The following is a 25,257-nucleotide window of genomic DNA, read 5'->3' as shown; positions in this document are numbered from 1 at the left end:
TCTCTTAGCCTCTGTTTTGCCCTCCCCATCACAGGAAGGAATGACTAACAACATGTAATATAGGCTACCAATTTTAAAAACTATTGTAGAGTAACTGGCTTTCTTTCAACACATTATCAAATCAGCACAATCCAATATTGGTCGACCTCTAATTTATATTAATTTTTATAATGGTACATAAACCAATTTATATATATGTGGAAAACTTGTCTTGAGTATTTTAAACTTTCATATATTCTACCCTGATTTACTGGTAAGCATTGCTAAGGCCATGTTGAATGTGTGCCCCTGCCTGTTTAAATAAGAGTCTGTGATGCATGATTTATTTTGTGCTTGTTTAGGCTTGTTTTGGTATGGGGATACGGTAATTATTTTATTTGTTCAGGTCTTGAAAAAGGTCTTAAAAAGTCTTAAATTTGATTGGAAACACCTTTAGTATGGCCCTATGAATATCTTTTTTTTTTAATACTTTTTATTTTTTCCCAAATTCTGTTTTCAGTTTAATTAAATGTTAACATGAAAATACTGTCTAATCAAATAAATCAATAGAATTTTGATTTATTATTACTACTACATTCACAGTAGAAATATTTCTGTCACATTTTTATTTTTATTTTAAGCATAGTTAAATTGAACTTTATTTTGGTGGAAATCAGTTTGTATGTTTACGACAGCTGCTCACCTCCATATAAGCTGTTCACTGTATGGCCTGATGTGCTTATTAAACAGCAAAAGCTGTGATATATATGTATTCTGCATATGCTGGGCCCCTCACAATGAATTAGTGCTCTGCTCTCTGTTATTTTTTATTCTCGTAGCGCTTGATGCTTATGATGCCTGTTTGTGTGTGAGCGACCGGCTGCACACATTGAAGTGCGCAGCACATGCAGACTGTATATTTATTTAAATTGCAGCATTTTGTGTGTAATCATAACATTAGGACATATCATGATTTTAATTTGATTGTGCATTCATACATTAATTTTATCCCAAATATATGTTATTCCACACATTTTTATGGTAAATTCCATTTTTATTACTGGTTTCACGATTTCAGAAATCACAGGGCCCTACATTAGCTAACTATTTACTGCACTGCGTCCTAGCATCCCGTAACCTTCATTCATGCCATTGCGTTAAGTAAGAGAAGTGTCAACAAAATGCACACTGTGTGATTTTGCTCTGGCAGCCTGTTGCTGCAGATAGCTTCAGCGTTGGTGTGTGTGTGTGTGTGTGTGTGTGTGTGTGTGTGAGGTTTGTCGGGCAGTCCTGCTGTGAGAGGGAACAGCAGGGACATTGTGGGGGTCATGCTGCTCTGACTGGGTAGCGTGAAGCGTTTGGGTGGGAGGAATTTCTCTGCATTCCAGCAACATGCCAGAGGCTGAAGAGTGGGCCATGCATCACACACACACACACACACATGCATTTATACATGCATGCATGCATAGTTGCTTTCATACACTATCAGTCAAAAGTTTGGGCACACCTACTCATTGTTTATTACTACTAAGTTCCACATTGGTTTCACATTTTGTTGTGACCAAAGAAATTTTAAATAGATCAAACTATGGTATGTTATGTTTAAGCTTATTCAAAATCACCACTCATTATATTATATATTATTATAAATATATTATACATTGGTAACATTTTAATGTTCAAATGTTTGTATTTGCAAAAACTGTATTGCAAAAGTTTATCTTTAACTAGCTATATGTTATATGAACATTGAACAACAGTGAGTTCATTCGGTGAAGGATTCGTAGTGCAGAAAAGCAGGAAACACTATATGGTATATACACTTATGTATGTGAACATATGTATATGTATATAAACTGGTGAGTGTATCCCCCGTGCAGAATCTTCAAGAAGTTTATAATTTTAAAACAAATAAAAGTGATCATTAAAAATTGCATTTTGTTTTTATTTAGTACTGCCTTGAAGCAATTTGACATTATATGATGGTTAATTTTAAACCACTTTAGTTTTGAATCTTTTAATTTTTTTTTATTTGGCATGCCCAATTCCCAATGCGCTCTAGGTCCTTGTGGTGGTGTAGTGACGCCACAATCCGGGTGGCGGAGGACGAATGTCAGTTGCTTCTGCATCTGAGACCATCAATCCGTGCATCTTATCACGTGGCTTGTTGAGTGCGTTGCCGCGGAGACCTAACGCGTGTGGAGGCTTCACGCTATTCTCCGCGGCATCCACGCACAACTCGCCACACGCCCCACCGAGAGCGAGAACAACATTATAGCGACCACGAGGAGGTTAACCCAACGTGACTCTACCCACCCTAGCAACTGGGCCAATTGGTTGCTTAGGAAGCCTGACTGGAGTCACTCAGCATGCCCTGGATTCGAACTTGCGACTCCAGGTGTGGTAGTCAGCGTCTTTACTTTCTGAGCTACCCAGACCCCCGAGTTTTGAGTCTTAAAGGTCCCGGAATTTATTTTGCTGAATGATAGCCTACTAGTTCACTGGAATAATCATGCATTCTAAGAAAAGTGAAACTGTAAATACATTGCTGCAATCATAGTCCAGCTGTTAAGGCATACTATCATCATAATATCCTTATAAAACTATTACTAATGTTTTTCTCAGCCAACTAAATGCTTATTAACAGACTGCTATTTTTACTGTGTATAGTGAGCAACGCATCTGCAGCAAATCCTACTGAAAATGCTTTCATGGACATGATACACCAGCGCCTTCTCACACAACACAAAAGCAATTGTAGAAACATGTTTTGTTCGATTTGACTAATGGGCTTAATTAGTCCACTTTTAAAAATTAGCTGTCATGCAACCCATAACGTGGATGAGGATTAATGTAGAAGTAATGTCAGAGTTTCTCAAAGCTCTGGCTGCATATGGTGACTTTAAATTAAATTAAGTTTACATTTAGTACATTAAGTTCCATTACCTGTGAACATTTTCTTGTTGAATACACAGTTGTGTAATGCCATTTTATGCGCTATTCTTTACAGATCGTTTCGTACATAACTTATATATTAATTTCAGTGATTTAAAAAAACAAACAAACATAAAGGCAAAACCAAACTGCTTCACATATGTCACCACCTAAGACCATTTTTGACCCAGGAAAAGCCCTGATTTGTGTACAAAACAAACGTATTTATACACAGCTTTCAATAAGAAAAGGATTTACGTTCAATAAACATACTGCTCTGCCGTTGCTATCTTTTATTACTAATTTAAGTGTTGGAGAACCGAGGAAAAATTATTGGTGATGCAATCACCATGGATTAGAGTTGTCGTGGTATGTGGCTGAATGCATTTACTGATGAAAATGTCCCGATCAGTGGATGATGTCTTGTCAGTTTTACAGTTTAAAGGCCCCAGCACTTTTAAGGCGAAGTGCTTCTTTGTTCTTCGCTCTGAGCCAAAAAGAAGTTCAAAACTGATGAGCAACGAAATACTGTTTGCGAACATTCAGACTCTAGGCCACCACAATGGAGGAGGTGTTTAGAGGTATATGTAAATATGAGGATGCTCATGACTACATGTAACACATCAACTAAAGCTAAAGGCGTCACTCTAGCAGACTCTAAACAACTCTGTTTTGGCCAAGGGTGTCACACATGCAGACTGTTTTACTAAGATCTCGCTCTCTTCAGTCGGAGGTATGACACTTTACGATTAAGAATGGAGGGGTGACAAACATACCAACTCACTGCAGCTCGCTCTCTTTCTCTCTCTTTCTTTCTTTCTCTCTCTCTCTCTCTCTCTCTCTCTCTGTGATTCCCTGCCTTGTATAGCTCGCCAAAATAACAACAGGAGTACCGTGTGACCATTATAAGAGTGATTTAGGATGTAATTCATGGAGTAACTTCACCCTGTGATTGTGTATTTGTCTCCTCGAAGCTTGTCGTAGAACGCGTATGTCAATATGCAGCTTTCAGTGAGTAAAGAAATTACGTTCAATAAAACAGACTGTTGTGCTGCTGCTTTCTAAATTCATTAGTCATTAGGAAAAACACTTGGTGGCAGAATCTCTATGGATTACAATCGGCATTTGTGATGATATTTAGCGGAGTATGATGAAAACATTCAGATCAGCTACACATCAGTTCTTCAGTAAAAGCTCATTGGTCAGACGAAGAGAACACGAGCCTGCCCCGGCGACAGCACGATTTTTTCCCTTTCATGTTGGATCCTTTTTTACCGTTGCTGTAACAATTACCCTCACTTTTTTCTTTAAATTCACTGACTTGATTAACAACACATTACAAAATGCTTAACACAAAATAAGACTTCAAAACAACAATAAGAGATAAAAAATAATAAATTTTCTCAATATTTGCTTTTATAAACACTAACTTTTGCTGAAGAACAACCTTCCCCCCCCCACCATTAAGCATCTTTTTTCGTTGTTTAAAGTCCAAGTAAACAGGCTTTGCGCTTAAAATAGAGCTCATCAGTTTGTTAAAAGTATGTGACTAATGTGCTCAAAAATTTGGTGTTCCAGGGCCTCTATCCAAGTACATTAAAGGTGAAGTGTGTAATTTCTGTGCTAGCACAAGAGGTAGGGTAGTTCTTGGTAACTATTAAGTGTAACGATACATATTCCGAGTATCTTATGAATTTATCCGAAGCTCGTCGGTAATGCGCTAACTTGTGTGGCAATACCAGAGTGTAGCTTACCTGTCGAGAAGCAACACGGCAAGAATCAAACCCCAAAAATTCCTTCAAAGTCCTCCACCTTGTAAATGTTCACTCTGGTTTTACTCCGTTCTTGGTCTCTCTGTCTTTTTAGCATTTCTTCGAATTTTGGCGAAGCTAAGTTTCGTTTCCTCTGTAACATGTCTGCCATGGACGTTCTTATTCCCCTGTTTAAACAGTTTACTACAAGTAGCCATGCCCCAAACTCACGCTACAGTTTTAGCTAGAATGAGATGGGTGGTGCTGAGCTGGCTGCTCAAAATATAAACATCAGTGTTTTGATTGAGACTCCCAGGCACTGTATTTATGCTTATAAAAAAACATGGCAACTCCTTCAAGCCAAGTGAATAAAACAATGCAAAAATAAACATTTAACAATGAACTTCAGTCAGAGATATGATTCATACACCAAAAGTGGTTAATGTTCTGTAAAATTATAATTGTATCATTTAATAACGTTTTATTTATTTAACATGAAGGCTATTTAACACATCCAGATATTATTTTTGTTAATATTATTAACTACATTGTAGCATTTGGTATTTTTAGTGCAGGAGCATGACACTAAACTAACGCGGGTTCACACATCCTCCGTGAGCGGGGCGTGAGTGAGGTGTGAGCGGCGCGGCAGTGAGTGGATAGTTTCGGCATTGAGCCTATTTTTGCCGTGTGGCTCACGCTGAGCTCAGCGGCTCTGGGTGCAGTACAACACTAAAATAATCAGGAGATTATTAAAAAGACACAAAAGCAAATCAAAATTATTCAAACCAAACCTATGGTACACTACAATTTATATGTCTGCATGCAAGTAAACTCAATAAAATAACTTATAGGAAAGAATGAATAAACTGCCGGACCTTTTGCCATTCTGTGTGTATATAGGTGTTCAGTATAGACTCAACATTAACCAAGTGTGCTGATAAAGATGAAGTGCATGTGACTGCCCGCTGTTGTCCTTGAAGCAGCAATAACCTCAGTTTATTATGACCTTATTAAAGAAAAAATTTGCCGTAGGACCCCATAGATAATTTTATTTCCTGTGTAGAGGCGCTTCTGTTTCTCGTGGAAGAGACGCGTCCAACGCGACTGCCCCGCTCACGTGCCGCTTGCGCCTCGCTCATGCCAAGCTCATGGAGGATGTGTGAACCCGGCTTGATGCGGAGCGTGAGAAGCGGAGTGCATGTCTGTGTTCATTTATGACTCGGCAACTGCAAAATGAACTGTACGAAACAAATAATGTTCAGCAAAAATTCAAATAGAGAACACGATGGATATATTTGGAACTATATCAGATTGCAAGGGAATTTTTTGTTGTTTTGTTTTTTTTGCCCAGAGCCCCTGTTAATTTCCGACCCTGGATGGAACTAGAGATGGTGATGAGAGATGTACAGTGGCATGCAAAAGTTTGGGTACCCCGATCAAAATTTCTGTTGCTGTGAATAGCTAAGCGAGCAAAAGATGGCATAAAGTTCAAGATGACACATTTCTTTAATATTTTAAACAATTTTACTTTTTATTTATTTTATTTTTTTATTTCCATCTTTTACAGTTTCAAAAAAACAAAAAAGGAAAAGGGCCCGAAGCAAAAGTTTGGGCATCCTGCATGGTAAGTATTAATTAACACCCCCTTTGGCAAGTATCACAGCTTGTAAATGCTTTTCGTGGCCAGCTAAGTGTCTTTCAATTCTTGTTTGGGGGATTTTCACCCAATCTTCCTTGCAAAAGGCTTCTAGTTCTGTGATTCTTGGGCCGTCTTGCATGCACTGCTCTTTTGAGGTCTATCCACAGAATTTCGATGTTTAGGTCAGGGGACTGTGAGGGCCATGGCAAAACCTTCAGCTTGCGCCTCTTGAGGTCGTCCATTGTGGATTTTAAGGTGTGTTTAGGATCGTTATACTGTAGTAGAAGCCATCCTCTTTTCATCTTCAGATTTTTTACAGATGGTGTGATGTTTGCTTCCAGAATTTGCTGGTATTTAATTAAATACATTCTACCTTCTACCAGTGAAATGCTCCCCATGCCGCTAGCTGCAACACAAGCCTAAAACATGATCGATCCACCCCTGTGCTTAACAGTTGGTGAGGTGTTCTTTTCATAAAATTCTGCACCCTTTTTTCTCCAAGCATACCTTTGCTCATTGTGGCCAAAAAGTTAGATTTTAACTTCATCAGTCCACAGGACTTGTTTCCAAAATGCATCAGGCTTGTTTAGATGTTCATTTGCAAACTTCTGATGCTGCATTTTGTGACGAGGATGCAGGAAAGGTTTTCTTCTCATGACTCTTCCATGAAGGTCACATTTGTGCAGGTGTCGCTGCACAGAAGAACAGTGCACCACTACTCCAGAGTCTGCTAAATCTTCCTTAAGGTCTCTTGCAGTCAAACAGGGGTTTTGATTTGCCTTTCTAGCAATCCTACGAGCAGTTCTCTCTGAAAGTTTTCTTGGTCTTCCAGACCTCAACTTGAACTCCACCATTCCTGTTAACTACCATTTCTTAATTACATTACGAACTGAGGAAACGGCTACCCGAAAATGCTTTGCTATCTTCTTATAGCATTCTCCTGCTTTGTGGGCATCAATTATTTTAATTTTCAGAGTGCTAGGCAGCTGCTTAGAGGAGTCCATGGCTGCTGATTGTTGGGACAAGGTTTGAGGAGTCAGAGGATTTGTAAAGCTTTGAAATTTGCATCACCTGGCCTTTCCGAACAATGTTTGTGAACAAGCCATAGCCCTAACAAGCTAATTAAGGTCTGAGACCTTGGTAAAAGTTATCTGAGAGCTAAAATCTCTTGGGGTGCCCAAACTTTTGCATGGTGCTCCTTTCCCTTTTTTCACTCAAAACAAAAATAATACACTAATATTGCTTAAAATGTTGAAAAGAATGTTTCAACTTTAACTTTATGCCTTTTGGAGATCAGTTCATCTTCTACTCACTTAACTATTCACAGCAACAGAAATTTTGGCCAGGGGTGCCCAAACTTTTGCATGCCACTGTAACAGGTGTTTACACTTCACCATGCAGCTGGTACATTACACAAAGCATTTTTGCTATTTCTGCCTCTCTTGCAAATTTGATGCATTATGACTAATAAGGGAGCGTGAAGATATGAAAGGCAGCAAAACTATATATCGTTCCAATGTCACACGCTTGCAATGTTAACAGCTTTGTTGATTATAAACAGGAACGATATAGATTTATTGCATTGCTCGTTTATGGAGATGAGGTATAACGATATTTGCATGTCGAATTAACAGGTTTAGAAAGGTTTATATATCTGTAACATTCAGTAACTATGCTACAAAGCGCTTCCTCACTGCCTGCGGTTACACTAAATTAAAAAAGTGCTCAAATGCGTTGCTGACAGCTGCACGAGATAGAGAGGGAGAGACAGAGGGGATTTACTCGTGCAGCTTCTGGAATTACAGTTTGATACAAAAAACAGTTTATTGATTTGATTTGTTCATCTGTATCTATTGGTTTACTAATTCGCAGCTGCACTGTAAAGTTAATAAAATTGTGTGGGAATTTTCAGCATTATGAACGTTGAACTTGTGGGAATTATTAAAATTGTGCGCAATACCCGCAATCCCACGCCATTTCAGGCTCTGCAAACTGTATTATATTAAAATATGAAGGTTGCTCTGGTTCCCCTCTATGATTTCATTATATAAAAAACATTACTCTGCAATATGCTGAATCAATGCAATGAAAAGCTGCAGGTGGGGGGGGTGGCTTAAATATATATATATTTTTTGCACCAAAAGCAGTCGTGTTGCTTTAGACGACATTCATTTAACTGCTGGAGTCGTGAGGATGATGTTTATGCTGATTGTCTGTGATTTTTTTTTTTTTTTTTTTTGGAGCTTCAAAAGAGAAATCTCCATTCACTTGCATTTTAAGGACCTACTGAGCTGAGATATTTTTCTATTTTTCTTCAAATGTGTTCTCATACACACCTGGGATATCATGAGGGTGAGTAAATTTTGGGATAAACTATCCCTTTAAACACAGGGCGATTCTGTATAGGGGACAGTTGGCAACCATATATGCGACAGGACCATGTGCTTGTAATGAGTTGGCAAAGTTTGCACACCTGGATTTGTGTACTTTCATAAATTATGTGTTGCTGGCAAGTGAAATCACATGCTTCAAGGAAAACATCAGGCACCAAAACATAATGTACAGTGGAAAAATTTAAAACAAAGGTATAAAAGTATTTTTGAAACCTGGCATAGAGACAAATAGAATATGATCTGCTTTCAGTAGCGATATGGCTACTGATATGATATTTGTACATCTCTAAAAATTAAGAGAACAATTCTGTGAAACATTCCAAGGTCAAATTGCTCTCATTTTGTGAGTTTTTCTACCCGGCAGCTTCACTCTTGAATGGCTCTCAGGTGTACAGTAACTGTAGTTTCACAGTATGACCCAATTTGACTGTAACTGAGTGAGATGGTCTCATGGTAACACTCATGTCAATCGCACTTAGCAACTCGTTCCGTGTGCTAGTTCACATTATAGCCGGAATCCGGGGGGAAGAGCATGACAAGAGTTTGCTCTGTGTAATGTCCCCCCATCATGCTTGAAGGAAATCTGATTAACTTTACTAAATTGAATGCCTATCCTGGTTTCATTAGCGTGGCATTTATAGCCATTGGCAGGACAGTGGTGTGTGATTTCAAACATGAGCAGCAAACAGACATGCATTTTCAGGGCTCTATGCTTAAATTGTTTAGGAGCACAGTCAAAAATTTAGGAGCACAGTTGTAGTTTAAATTCATATAAACCAAATTTAATATTTTAGTTCATTTGACAAGCTGTCTGCAAACAACAAAACAACAGTAGCTTATGTTAACCTGTTTCACGTTGTGAACATAAATAGTCTTTGAGGTGTGGTCCTCTTAAATGTATTTAAGAACTCTAAATTGACATCTGCACTGCTGAACACAATGTACAACAATCAGATGCTGCATATTTTAATTGGCCAGGCTTTGTAACTTGTAATTTTTAAAGTAATATTTGATGCTTTTCATTACATTCAAGCTGACTAAAGGGACTGAAGGGATGAAAAGCAGCCAATCGCAGTGTGAAACATAACTATTGCGCAGTGTAGATGCATTTGGGAGTTGTAATTTTTATTCTGATTGTATTATGCAGCACTTCATGAGCTTCAATCTAGGGTCGGGAATCTTTAGGCACCTCACGATCCGATTCCGATTCTGGGAGTGACGATCCAATTTCAAAATGATTCCTGATACATATACATTTTTTTCTTATTGATTATTCTGCTTTGCAAAGGCAAAACAAAGTAACTTCACATTTTGACCAAAATTGGGGTTCTTAGAGTGTAAGTTGCCCTGTGACTGACAGGTCTCGCTCAACTATAAGCAGGTTTTGAGAAAACTGCAGTAACTACAAAATCCACACTCAAATCAAGGAACAGTTTTGTTGGTGTACAGTTTATTTACAGCCTTTGTATGGCAGGATTGTCATCATAAAAGGTGATAAACACTGACCTCTTTACACAAGAAAATAAATGAAAGAAAATAAATATTGGTTTTCAAAACATAGTACTATTAAATTAAATAATTAAACTGATTGTTAAATAACTATTATATGTTTAAAGCATTGTTAATCATTTTGATTGAATAGTATTGAATTTTTAATTAGAATAAATCTATCTGAGGCCTTTTGAATTTTCATTTGAACTATAACTACAGGTTGATACATAAGATATCTGCTTCTCTGAGAGTGCAGATGTCAGCTTCTCCTTTCCTCACCACAGGAGATAAAGCGGCACAAATAGCAGGATTATTATTTAAAAAAAATATCAAGCATCTCGTATGTGCTGTTCCATCTGTTTGCTCTGCGAGTAGAAGTCTCACCTGCTTAACATTCTGACGAGCTGTCAGGTTTGCGCACACTTCCCGACGAGCGAGAGACCAGCAATGTGCAACAGCAAATGAAAGAGCACAAGAGGAGTGAAAGACATTGGGAAGCAGCAGACAAAAAAATAATTAGAAAATAAAAACATCACCCACGTCTCCTGAACCGCTGTCTCATCATTATTTTCAGGTGTTTTTTTTTTTTCCTTGTTGTGGAAATTAGTGCAATAACGGGCGCAAGCTCGTATTTCATGTTCTTTGTTGACATGTAATAACAAAATCAACTCTCCCGTTGCTATGTGCCTGAGTTTGTGAATTAATTTCGGGATCATAGTTTCATTAGGAGACAAATGGTGTGTGGTTGATACATCCAGTCTGCGATCAGTTTTGTAGGATGCGCTTGTCTTTAGGATATACACATTTCTAACATCTGTCTCTGGCGCACGCATAAGCGTCACTGCGTTGCTGTTCTCAGAATCGATTAATCTGAGAATAGATTTTTTTTCTCCCACCTGTACTTCAATCGGGTCACTTGCACAGGTGCACCTAAATATTTTTTCACAGTCACGCACAGTAATTTTTAGTTGCAAATGTGACTGAAATGGTCTCACTGTGGAGCCCTGATTTTGCAAAACTTCTGCCATTGGCCCAGCATGTGGTGCAGTTAAGCAATGGTGGAACATATGACCAAGAAATACCCTGTTGTGTTCCCTGACGCTGCGTGATTGTTGCTTGCTTGTCTCTCATTTCCCCAAAACATGATGAAGAGGAAGTCCTCAGATGAATCTCAGACCCAGCTGACAGTTGTCAAGAATTGATGACCTTTGCTTGTATCTCACATGCATAAATCTATTTGGCTTGGTCCTTAAAATCCTTAGTGGAGATACTGTATTTCTCAGAGTCAAAGTTAAAATGCTTATATGCATAACTCGCACATTCAGATTATTGCTCCATTCTGCACTTAAAGTACATATTAAAGGTGCTTTACACACACACACACACACATACACACACACACAAAAAAAAAAACTTTAGTCAATGAAATAACATTTTAGTTGATGATAAAATGCTAAATGACAAATGTTTGTCAAACTGAAATGGACCCAGCTTAAATCAAATATTCAAACATTGTAGAAGAATGTATTCATTTAAACATGTATCAAACAAACATACTCAAGGCGAAATCGGCAGGATTTGTACGACTTTTCTAAATTTGGCTAATTCATATGATATTGTGCACTCGTTTGAATTCCTACGACTTTCACTACAGACAATCATCGTATGTGATTAAAGCAAGAGAGACCATACGAAATAGCCAACTCGTAAATTATGTATGAATTTTCATGAGATCGGGTTGTATCAAACATAGAGGTAAGTGATACAAAATACAACTGTCCTTGTGAAAACCTGAGCTCCTGGATTAATAGTGTATAGTTAATATACTAAAGTATTAGCTGTGATTTGAAGGTACTCTATTCTGAATTCTTCATGTTTTAGAGACTGTTTTTAATTTTCCATGTTAAGCCAGTTTAGGATATTCCATTGCAGTAGCGAGTCTTCACAGAAAAGCATTCCGTTGCGCATTCTGACTATAACTTGGTTCAAGTTCACCTGTTCATTCACTTCATTATCTGTGCAGATATAAATTGTAATATCACATATATATGTTTTGGATTAATAATGACTTTACTAGAAAATAGTAATAATAAAGCAGGGCTCTACACAGACATTTTTGTACCTAGGTGAAAATATTTAGGGGCACATTCAAAGATTTATAAAGACTGTTATGTGTAACTGTTAATGTATCACAGTAGAGCATGCATAGTTTATGTACAAGGAGGCATTAAGGATTACTCCAGAATAAAAAAACAACAACAGATACTTGATGCATTACAAAAAACATTAGACAAATCCAGAGAACTTTTTTTTTTCTCGAGTGTTGTTTTTCAGTTAACCTTACAGGCGACACTAACCAACATCATCCCTATCTCCCTGGCCTAAGTCATTATCAAATATTATATTCTTAACAGATTAGCCTAGAAGTTCATGAACATTCAAATAAATATAAAAAGCAGCCTATAACTAAAACATTTATGGTAATCATAAATATTTTCATGTATTTTAAGTTTTAACAAATAATCTGTGTAATGGAATAAAGCTTATTAATAAATAAGGCCTTCATGAAAGTTATAATTTTTACATTATATTTTCCATGATGCACACGTGAACTGGACTACCTTTATTAAAGATGTCTGTTTTTGCATCCATATATGCTGTATTTTTAATAGTTTTTCCATCTAAAAATGTGCTGGACAGATGTATTTTGGCCATTGGTCTCGTTGAGCCACATCTCTGTCAGCGTTTTGCGCATGAGCGTCACATTTTTAAGACATCAGACAATTACAGAATTTAAAAAGACACGGAAGGATCATTAAAAACGATGTCCCTCATTCATTTTAGATAAATTCAAGCAAGAAACTGCACTTGAACCATCTTTGTGGTATATAGGCCTGTGCGGCTTCACTCTCTCAGTCTCTGCATGCGTGTGAAAGTGAGAGATCAGCCGTGTGAGAGTCAGAAAACTGGACTCTTAATGCAAAAATAACTAAAAGGCCAAGTATATTGAGTATAGATGCATTAGGGAGTTTTTATTCTAATGGTGCTATATAAGTTCAAGTGTGAGATTACACACGCAGTGGTGCGCCTGAATAGTTTTCCACATTCACATGAAGTCATTTTCACTCACTGAAGATGGGTGTCTAATCTTTTGACTGGTAGTGTACTCAATCAGGGGTCTTTTGTGAAGTCCAGACCACTTCCTACAGCAAATAATAGCTCAAATGTGCATACAGGATGCAGTAAATAATGAAACTCTTCTTATTCAATAGAATGTTAGACAATATAATTCTAGCAACTGAACGGAAATGTTGCGGTGGGGTTTGCGTTTCATTTGTATGTGGCATAGTGGGCAAAGCTCTCTGCATTTCACAACACTTGCTCTCATTGTCTGCCTGCTATTTTTGCTTTGTCTGTTTCATGGAAAGATTCGTTTGTAGCTGTTCTTTGTGTGTTTTTATTAATACATTGTATGTGACCTGCGCTGAGTGCTAGTAAGTTCAGTGTGTGTTTGAGCCCCTACAGCAGAGATGTGCTCATTGTGTTCACTGTAACCTGAGTGTTGTGAGCACTGTGGCTCATGAGAACCCTCTAGGATTACGTGGAGGGTTGAAATGGATTCACAGCCGCTGGCTCTTCCACGTCCCACCTGCGTGCCCCACAATGCCTCATTGTTCCTGCCCCATGGCACTGTGGGTTAGCTGTTATCTGAGAGGGACTGGTCACCACCGACTTTCTCATTCAAAGTAAAAATGGTGAATTCCTGCTATCTGGTTTCCTTGTGGCTGTCTCAAGCTTGTGGGAGTGAAGCTCTTCTGTTTTGCTGTTTAGGTTGCATGAATGCATGCAGTACTCGTTCATACGGTTGAAAAAAGAAATGCAATTTCAAGCAAAACAATACATTTCTCTGCACAATGGAAAACTTGATAACGTCTGCAGTTTGGTCTTATATTATTAATTAAAAACTTTCTTACATAAAACGTATTCCTCGCTTTTATTTAGAAAAAGAGGAAATTGAGTCAATTCTCTCACTCTGATATTTTCAATCTTGGTTCTGGTTACATGTTTTTGCAGGGTTGTCACAATACCAAAATTTCAGAAGTTTATATTAATATCAATGGAATTTCATGGTTCTTTATACATTTATTTTGAAAAAAATAAATAAAAGGAGTGTATCAGTAGTTCATTAGTTTTGCTTTGGCATTAAAGGAGTCATGACATGAGGAATCCATTTCTCCTTGATCTTTTGACATACAGTTGTGGCCAAAAATGTTGGCACCCTTGGTAAATATGAGCAAAGACCACTGTGAAAAATGTCTTTATCTTTTATCCTTTTGATCTTTCATTCAAAATATTCACAAAAATCTAACCTTTAATTGAAGTAAACTAATTGAAAGTGGGGACAAATCTCATAATTAAATATTTTTCTCCAATAGATGTTTGCCAAAATTATTACCCCTAGAAATTCTTATGAGTAAAATATATCTGAAGTATATTCCCATTCATATTTTACCCTGGGTGACTAAGAACATTAAATTCTTTAGCCATGACTTCCGGTTTCATAGGGGTATAAGTATGAGGTAACACACAAGCCAAATTCCCTTAGTCATCTATCACAGTAGGTAAAACCAAAGAATATAGTTCTGATGTGCGGCAAAAGGTTGTTGAGCTTCCCAAAATGGGAAGTAGCTATAAGAAAATAGCTAAAGCATTGAAAATACCCATTTCCACCATCAGGACAATAATGAACAAGTTCCAATGAACAGGAGATGTTATGAATTGGCCTGAAAGAGGACGTGTGTCTATATTGTCTCCACGCATGCTGAGGAGGGTGGTTTGAGTGGCCAAAAATTCTCCAAGTATCACAGCTGGAGAATTGCAGAAATTAGTTGGGTCTTGGGGTAAGAAAGTCTCCAAAGCTACAATTAGAGGTCACCACAACCATAAGTTGTTTGTCAGGGTTTCAAGAAAAAAAGCCTCTGCTCTCATCCAAAAACAAACTGAAGCGTCTTCAGTTTGTCAGACACTACTGGAACTTCAAATGGGACCAGGTTCTATGGTCAGATGAAACAAAAAAAATAGCTTTTTGGCAGCAAACACCAGAGATGAGTTTGGCACACATAGACAGGTAGTCATATGGAAAAGTAACATATGCCTATGTTTAAATATGGTGGTGGATCTTTAATGTTGTGAGGCTGTTTTTATACCAGAGGTCCTGGACATCTTGTTCGGATACATGGCATCATGGACTATCAAATACCAACAGATACTAAATCAAAATCTGATTGCCTCTGCCAGAAAACTTCAAATGGGCTGTGGTCTTCTAGCAGAACAGTGATCCAAAACAAACATCAAAATCAACACATAAATGGTTCACTGAGCACAAAATCAGGGTTCTGCCATGGCCATCCCAGTCCCCTGACCTGAACCCCATAGAAAACCTGTGGGGTGAACTGAAGAGGAGAGTCCACCAGTGTGAAGGATCTGTAGAGATTCTGTATGGAGGAATGGCCTCAGATCACTTGCCATGTGTTCTCAAACCTCATTAGGCATTATAGGAGAAGAATCGGAGCTGTTATCTTGGCAAAGGGAGGTTGCACAAAGTATTGAATAAAAGGGTGCCAATAATTGTGCCACACATATATTTGACAAAGATATTTGTTTTTTGATTTGACAACTTGGCTCAGTGGTTAGCACTGTTGCCTCACAGCAAAAAGGTCCCAGGGGGGCCTTTCTGTGTGGAGTTTGCATGTTTTCCCCGTGTTCATGCAGGAGAGAGCAGCTCAGTCAAGAGCAGAGAGCCAGTCATAATTACTGTCAAGTCTTTGTGAAAAAACCTTACTATTATTAGAAGTGAACCTCAAGGAACATATTAAAATAATTAAAAAAAAGCTATGTCATGATCCCTTTAAAGCAAGTGATAACAAAAGAAATAAAAAAAACCTGAATGTAGCTTTCAAGTAAACAGAGTAAGGAACAAAGAAAAAAATCAGATGTGACAAATAAAATCAAAAGAACAAAGATACAGTTGTATAGTGAACAGCAAGGCACAACAATAGGAAGGCCAAAGGATGGCCTGCTACATTTGTTGTTTATGTGCATGTGTTATTAGGCCTTGAAAATGTAAAGATTTGGATTTCTGTCACACATTGAACATTTTTGTTGCAAATTCTGCTGATTTGAACTTACGCTGGCGATTAACTTTAACTTTATCTAGTTGGCTAACATAAGAGATTTTGTCAATTCCGAGACTAACTGTAAATATCAGTTGAATGGGCAATATATCAATGTAATTTTCCTGCAAAATTTTATTTAAAGAGTAGGCCTTATTTTAGTGAACTTGACATTCTATCCAGTTTTTGTGCCTCTGATTCAAACGCTTCATTTTTGGGTCGTGTGTTCTTGAAGACTTAAGTGTAAATGCCCACTGCTGTGATTGGGTAACATCTTTGCATGTGGATAAATTTATACACCCCCGTTTTGAAAACTTCGGATGGTTGAAAAAATGACAACTGGAGGAATTCATCCATACATGTTTGAGCCAGAGTTTGATCACAAATTTTAAGAAAATTAACCCCCTCCACAAACTGCAGTCTGTGACTGCATGGTAAGTAATCACTGTAATTTACTTGTCTATTTGTGTAATAGGTATTACTTTTATTCTTGTTTAAACCAAGACGCGACACAACGGTGCGTATCTTGTTACATAGTTGGGGCATTTTCCAACAGTGAAACATTTCCGTCTTTTACATATGCTGAGTAACGCATTACAATACCAAATAAAGTGTAAATACATGGTGCTATTACATTTATAACTGTGAAAGGATACACTTACTGTGCAACATGTAAACGTATACAGGATACATTCGGTGTTTGTGGCACTGTCGTTCATCATATAATCATCTTTCATCATATATTCAGTGTAGTGACATACGCATATGTTGTTCATTACGATGAATCATGTTTTCATTAAAAAGGAAAGAGATTGTCTAAATATATTGATATCAATACTCTTTAGGTGTATCTGTGGCAATTGTGCCATCATGCCAACAGAACAAGAAAATAAATGCTACTTAGAGAACCCTGTGCATTAAAACTAAAATCACTAGGATCAAATCAAATACTAAAGTACACATCTAACAGTCTGTACCATATGAAGCAAAACAATTAACACGGATACTCACATTTGTTTGTTGCGACATCACTGTTGGGTCCAATATAGTTGGCACTGCATCAACTTTTAATTTAAGTCTCTCTGCAAAGCCTGCTTCGAATTGTTTCTTGTTTGTGAAAGAATCATCGGTAAAACGAAGCGAGCAAACAGACACGTTCTTACCGACGCGATCCGAGACTTCTTAATATTGGGATCCTTGCGAAGCAAATGCAAGAAATCTAGTTTCCTACAACCTGGCACTGCACACCATCTTGACATCTTCGTGGCCATCATGACACCTCCTTTTGCTCCAAAAATAATCTCACTGCTCTAACGGCAAGACCGGTGGGCGGGCCCAAGCAGTGTCGACGATAAAGTAGGCATTGATCTGTTTATGCAGAGGCTGGCCTGTACTGATGTAAAACCTCACTATGATGTATTAGTGAGGAGGAAGTAAAGAACAAGTCATTTTGTCACCTTGGCTTCAATAAAGCCTTTTTTTGGACCAAAGAAGTTTTCGGTTCTGAAATTTACTGTATGTTTTTATAATGCTATGAACTCTTATATGTCAAGATATCATTGTAAGTTTGATTTTCCAATTCATGAACCCTTTAAAACAAACTGTATCATGTTTTGTGGTTTTGCCAGTGACAATTTAGGCAGGGTTAGTAAAAATCTGAGCTACTGCTTGATTGGGCCATGAGAAAAGAATCCTTGTTGTTGAGCCTTCAAACAGTACTTGATGCTGCAGGGTTTTTCAAGCATTAGAACATTTTGGCTGCCACCAAAGTGAAAGTTTAGGCTGCCAGGGCAAATTTATATATTCATCTCGTGAAATGCACACCTACGCTAGGGTTGCCTGGTATACCAGTACAAACAAAATATCGCAATACCAAAAATGTTAAGGAATTTAACATTGTTGGAATGAAAACAAATGAACGACAGTCAAATTAAAATCGCAATATGGCCAAGTCTGATCTTTAAACCGCAAAAGGATGCAGTTTAATTCAATATATATATATATAGTCTGACTGCATGCACTGTGCTCCTCAGAATAAATGGGAGGCGCCTCTCTCATTCTTTGTAAAAACTATCATCAAAAACACAGGAAAAATTCAAAGGTCTGTCTAAATAAAAGCTCTATTCAACTGGATGCATGAAATTGAAGATATTATGACGAAAAAATATAACTACTGTATAGAAAAATTTAATATTCATAGTAGCAATAATACTAATAATAACAGTAATTTAGCATATACATTTTTTGTTTATTATTAATATTATTTTTATTGCTTTTAATAATTATCACAAAAACAAGAGTGTACAGAATATTAGCATGCTGTGATTCAGCCGTAGTAGCCTTGTGCCACGTAGGTAATCAGATTTTTTTCATACATTTTTTCACTTGTACTATGAAGCCCTGTTATTTAACTGCAAAGTTTTGTTTAAAAATAATTCTTATATTTTCATTTGTTTCAATTTTTATGTATTAATTTGATTGCACACAGAGTCCAGAATAAAACAGAAAACACAGAATTTGTAACTGCAAGACTTTATGCAGTTCTTTAATCAAGTCATCTTCTGTGTAAATTCTTTAGTAGTCTGAGGCTGTTTATTTGATGCCTAAAGATCGATTTAGTATCGATGCCAAGGTACCAGGGTAGGTATTGTACTGAAGACCAAATTTTGGTGTTGGAGCAACCCTAATCTGCACTGGGCTATCGAAGCCTGGTTTCCTGTGCGTGACGTGGGATCCACTGCAGAATCACTTGCCCAAGTAATCTGCTCCACGTGTGCATACGGCAACCAGGCTTCCCTCTATGCGTGCTGCACAGACAGGATAGTGCAGAGAGTATAACTTGCACAAGTTAATCAGGCTTTGCTCAATATCACAGTGCAGACCACAAAACTTGCATGACCCATTTGATTCTACTTAGAATTTTCTACTCCCGACAGAGTTGGTACTCTGTACTGCTGATAATGTAGAAAGATGCATTGCATTTTGTTTTACTTCATATCGATTTGGGTTCTGAAGTACCAATATTTTTGACATAGGCTAAGTTTGTTGTGACACTTTTAAATCATACGTTTTGATCATTCCTGATTAACACTGTTTTTGTTCTGATGTTATGCTTTGAATGTGTACATTTATTGAATTGTAGAAGTGCATTAGTCAGCAGATATATCTTCTCTAAATTAGAATCTGTTTCTGCAGATGCTGAGACATTAAAGCTCTTCCTGATTGATCTGACAGGGATTGGACAGGAAATTTGGCTTTTCTTCCCAAAGCTGTTATTGTTATGCAGTGCTTGCTGTGACATATTGAGTCTCAGGGGCTCCGGCGATTATGCTGCCGTGGACGTGCCACAGATGCCCACTTCTTGACCCTTAATCCCCCAAACAAATGTGGACTGAATCTGATAAACAGTTGATACAAGTCTCTCTCTGTCTCTTGTGTGGTTCAGGGGATTTCCCATCATGGTCTTTAATGAGATTAAATGAGACTCTGAAATAGGAGTTGCGATTTTTATCTTGTGTAAATTGGTTCTTTTCATGTGTATGATTTTAAATCTTAACCCTCTGGGGTCTGAGGGTGTTTTGGGCCCTGGTGAAGTTTTGACATGCCTTGACATTTGTGCTTTTTTCAGTTGCTTAAAAACATATTAATGGCTAAAGTCTGATAACACTGTATTCAGCACAAAGTGGGCTACAATAATATGTGAACAACATGTATGTACATGTTTGTATTTGAGAAAATAACGTTTATGCGTGGTTTTTGAAAAAAATTAAGTTACTGAAATAAGGCCATATAACACATACTAAACATTTGTTCACAAGACTTTTGAGAACTGGATCTTGTAGCCTAGAGTTTTTGCTTTTAAATTATGTGAAACGCATACTGATCACTCATTCATACAAAACAATGTAGTCATTTAACTTTTGTAAGACACTTTTAATGTTAGAAAGGCTATATGCGAGGAGGCGTGAATGATCATGAATATTGATGTGATTCACACCTGAGGAGACAAAGACCCCTCCCCTGAGAGAGAATGAATGTGAGGAGACTTAATGATTGAATGTATTGTTTGTAGTTTAAGTTAAAAGAAATAATCTGACTATACATTTTCTTTACATAAAGACTTTACTTAAAAACTTTAGACCTACACTACCATTTAAAAGTTTTAGATCAGTAAGATTTTTTTTATGTTTTTAAAAAGTCTCTTCTGCTCACCAAGGCTGCAATTATTTGATCCAAAATACAGCAAAAACAGTGATTGTGAAATATTTTTACAAATTAAAATAACAGTTTTCTATTTGAATATATTGTAAAATGCAATTTATTCCTGTGATCAAAGCTGAATTTTCAGCATCATTACTGCAGTCTTCAGTGTCACATGATCCTTCAGAAATCATTCTATTATGCTGATTTTCTAATATGGGCATATTTACAGCACATTTTACACCTTTACACCTGAACAGATATTTGCAAGCTCAAGCTTCGTTGATGATAATGAGGCAGCATAAACACCAGTTAAAATATAATCTAAACATTCATATTATTTTTATATCATGTTACGTATCATATTTATATGCTTTAGCCGAAACAACATTTAAATGTAACTAAAACTTTCCTATTAGGACATATTTCAAATTTCAATACTCTGAATACTGGCTGGCAAGTCTGGAAATAGTCCAACTAGTAAAATATGTACATGTTTATATAAAATAGCATGTCAACTAATATGTAAGTAAAACTAAATGAATTACTAATCCGGAATTGTATCCTCGGCTGGATCAAGTCGCTCTTCAAAATGCAAATGTTCTTCATCGGATTCCCGCTCTTCTTCTGAGGAAAATGTGAACTCTTCGTCACTATCCCGGACCATCTGTAGAGCTTCCTCACCTGTGTAGCGTGCCATCTTCCAAACGCGCAGGAAAGTGAATGAATCTGATGATGAACTTGATGTTTTTTAAGGCATTGTTGGGGGCGTTTACCATTTGCATTGATCGCCTCAGCACATTACTGTATGAATAGCGCACTCTGCTGGTGGGTGTGATCACATTAGGGATAATTAGCCAGGAGAAACTGTACATCGCTTTGTTTCTGGAGAATATTTGTTTTAAATTTGAATTATTTTATTTAAAAGTAGACATTTTAAGCTTTCTTTAGACATATGTTTCAAGTTTGTCTGATAAGTATTTGTGGAGTTTTAGTTAATTTTTGTGACGTGTTTCAGAAAGATGCTCGCGGAGACAGAGACAGCTGAAAGCGCACCCTGTTTATTTATTTTACAAAAACACAAGGTTTTGTTGTTATTGTGAGTGTACACAAATAATAGTAGACCCTTTATAGTCTCTAATGATGTCTTACACTTATCTGTATGCCCAAAAATGACGGAATATTTTAAGTTGTTTCCGCTATTATGAGGAAAAAATCCAGCAGGACGTGCTGGCGTGTCCGTCGATCCCTGAAGGTTAATGGATTAATGTCCATTTTCTTGTTGCTTTCTCTAGAAATTGATGATTTAATGTAAATGGCTAGAATTACCGTTATTTGTCTGAAACCATGTTTCCAGTACCACTTTGGAGCATTAAGTATATAAAGGAGTTTTGAGTTTGAAGTCTGAACTTTGTGATGAGGTAAAAAGAGTGGGGATTGTGAATAAAACATCACATCTTTATATTGCATTGTTTTTGCCAGCTGCATGCTAAAAAATAAAAAATAAAAGTGTCAGTGTCTGATTCACAAAGAAATGACTCGAGATGATTGGTCAAAGACTCTGTTAGCCTTAAGCTGTTCAGTAATGAGCTTAATTTTATAATGAGCCATTTTTTACTTGTCTCTGTGAGCTTGCGAGGGTAAATAATCCGATGTTGTCTCAAATGTCCAGAACAAAGTACTCAATCCACAGAACAAGCATGATGACCAATTAAGGGGTGGGAGAAAAAATGTATTCTCTGCATCACGATTCTTTCTCCAATTATTCTGAATCGATTCTCAAAATTTCAGATTTGATTCTGAGTTCAAATTAAACCCGCTGCAGCATAGTGCTCTCAACAGGAGAAACTAAATTCAAATTTTTCACTGAAATATTTCCAATATTCGAATTACATTAAAATTTTAAAGACATTATTCCAGTTAGGGGTAAAAATCTTTGCGACATCTGATTTTTAAATTGATGTTGTCTCTTACGTCCACAAGAGGGCGCAACAAATCAATATAAACCATTCAGCACTGTTATAGCGATTGGTTATGGCAAAGAACATATCTGGCTGTTAACAAATATGTGTAAAATTATAAAGTCAAAGATTTAGCCGTTTATATTCTCAAATCAAATGTAAAACAAGAAAAGAAACGTTTCAAAAGATGCTTCTATGTTAACTTAAGTGTTGCACACAGTACCTATACCAGTGCCAAAGTACTACCACAGACTCAAGAGATGTAGGTGATGTTTTTATTTTTTAAATAATTTTTTGTCTCCTGTTTTCCCAATGCCTTTCTTTCCTCTTGTGCTTTCTATTTCTTTGGCTGTTGCTCAATGCCAGTCTCTGGCTCATCGGAACAGTGTGCATACGATATGCTTGATCAATTTCTTAAGCAGCAAACCTGCTATTTATATCACCTGTGGTGTTAACATCTGCACTCTCACAGAAGCAGGTATCTCATGTAGTCAACCTGGTCCAGCAACCGATATTTGTGGTTGTAGGTTAGGGATCGATTAATTCTAAATTAATAATTTAATAATATTTAATACTGAGTTTGTGTATTGATTTAAAAAAAAAATGGAGGACAAGATGCATCGAGAATCGTTTTGGAATCTAATCGTTACCCATTGAATCTTAATCAAATCGTGAGGCCAGTGAAGATTCACACCTCTAAATCAAATCATTGGCAAAATATTTTACCAACTATGGATGATGGAATATTATACATCTGAGTGTATCAGCTTCCCAACGACACCTAGATTAAACTTCTAGTCCACTCAGAGGCTGAGATACTCAACAAAACATTGGGGAAGGTGCAAGGAATCACAAAAGACTGAATGTCTTTTGACGAGCACATGGCAAGTGCTTCGCTGCATTAGAGCGCCACCTGCATGTGTGGGGTGACAAATACATTTTTTAAAAGTACAAATGTTATTTCCTTTAATGTCATGAACTTGACATTAAATCCAAGCCGTCACTGTTTGAAGTAACATGTCAACTACACATTTGAACACAAGTTATTAACAAGTTGAAACCTAAAAAAATAAGCAGAATTGCACATAAAAATGAAATGCTTGTATCAGTAAAAAGTGCAGTTTGTCATAGCTGTCTGAATATGATCGGCAAGATCCAATTTAACTCTGGTGTCGGAAAAACAAACATTTACAGTGACCACAAAACACTTTGCTTGAATTTTCACGCAGTAAAGGGGTGGTGTAGACTCAGACCATCAACTTTTGGTGACAAATACTTTCGGTGCTCTCACACATATTCCATTTTGATCGACTCATCTCAGTAGCTTCAATGCAAACAGAAAGATGACAAAATCCGGAAGAGCGGAGTGCTGAAAAGTGGCGGGGCTAAATAAGGTGAATACTGTGATGGAAGGTGATAGAGGAAAATACATTTTTCTTAGTACTTGCTGCCATCTGTTGGAATGAACTAACAATTTTATGCAGACATAGAGCAAACAGAGCCTTAATCACAGACTTTTAAAAACAGGATAGAAATAAAATAAATGGATGGTCATAATATTGTAAATGTTAAAAATGTTATTTATGAAATTTTGTATTTTTTCCCCCTTTGGATGGGGGTGGGGGTTCTGTGAAATGAGACCCAATATTTTGCAGTTAGTCTACTGTATATATGTAAATTGAGCTTTTACATTTGGGTGTGAAAAATGCAGGCGGCAGTCAAAATATGGGAAGAGGTGAAGCACTACTGCTACATTGTGCTTCTTGTGTAATGAATGTTTTTAAAATGGTGTCATGACAATAGTTAAACTTTTCAAAATCTTGAGATCACTGCATTCTGTTCAAATCTAGTGCAGCTTAAGAAATGCATCTGATGAATCTGAAAAGACAGCCCACTGGCTAGTTAATTTGTGAGTCGCTTTGGATAAGTGTCTGTTGAATGATTAAATGTAATGATTTTAAAACAATTATACTGTAATTCTGAGGAAATCTGTGTAATTCATTAGACGCAGTCATGATCACTCTCTCATTCATGTATTGCTCTTTTTGCAGTAGTGACATGGACAGTAAGGAGACTCCGCGTGGACTGCAGAAGATGGAGGACCGGCCGGAGGAGCGTTTGATTAGAGAAAAGCTCAAGGCCACCTGTATGCCCACCTGGAAGAGCGAGTGGCTGGAAAGACGTAGCAGGAGAGGGCCGATGGTACAACGACACCACACACACACACACACACACACACACACACACACACACACAGTCTGCCGGCTTTATATGCCTCGCAGGTATTTCCACATCCACGGAAGAGGCAGTGGGAAAATAATAGTGATGCACTGTAGTTTGAAGGCTCTGAAACATTTTCTGTGTTTGGTTGAAAGAGAAAATTGGCCAAGAACTCTGCTGAAGAAACCAGCTTTAACCAGCTTAAGAAGGGTTTGTTGGATTGAGGTGGTTTAGCTAGTCTTCCAAGTCAGGGTTCCAGACTGCGACTAAAATGGTCGCAAATGTGACCAAAAATAAATGATTGCGACAATAATGTAAAATCTGGTCGCCATTGGCGACAGTCGGGATGTGTGCTTTCATATGCGGTTTTGTCAGATATCATCTTGTGAGTTATTGAGTACACTGTAGGAGCGCCAGTGTGTCTCGTGCCGTTTTTCACCCTTTCTGTTGATGATATGAGCCTACTGGCTGCATGCAACAACAAACACAGCACGAGCCATGATGTCATCGTAA

General features: G+C 37.3%; 1 protein-coding gene across 2 annotated transcripts in view; it reads left to right on the top strand.

Moving 5' to 3' along the window:
- LOC127432324 (mitogen-activated protein kinase kinase kinase 1-like) overlaps window positions 1-25,257 on the top strand; it is a 167,133-nt gene that overhangs the window by 48,823 nt on the left and 93,053 nt on the right. For both annotated transcript variants that reach the window (XM_051683223.1, XM_051683222.1), the window contains exon 2: window positions 24,576-24,726. In XM_051683223.1, coding sequence (XP_051539183.1) covers window positions 24,576-24,726 — 151 coding nt within the window. The remainder of the gene's footprint in view (window positions 1-24,575; window positions 24,727-25,257) is intronic.

Source organism: Myxocyprinus asiaticus, chromosome 42, assembly GCF_019703515.2.
Source record: "Myxocyprinus asiaticus isolate MX2 ecotype Aquarium Trade chromosome 42, UBuf_Myxa_2, whole genome shotgun sequence".
Classification (NCBI taxonomy): Eukaryota; Metazoa; Chordata; class Actinopteri; order Cypriniformes; family Catostomidae; genus Myxocyprinus; species Myxocyprinus asiaticus.
This window is presented reverse-complemented; position numbering and strand designations above follow the sequence as displayed.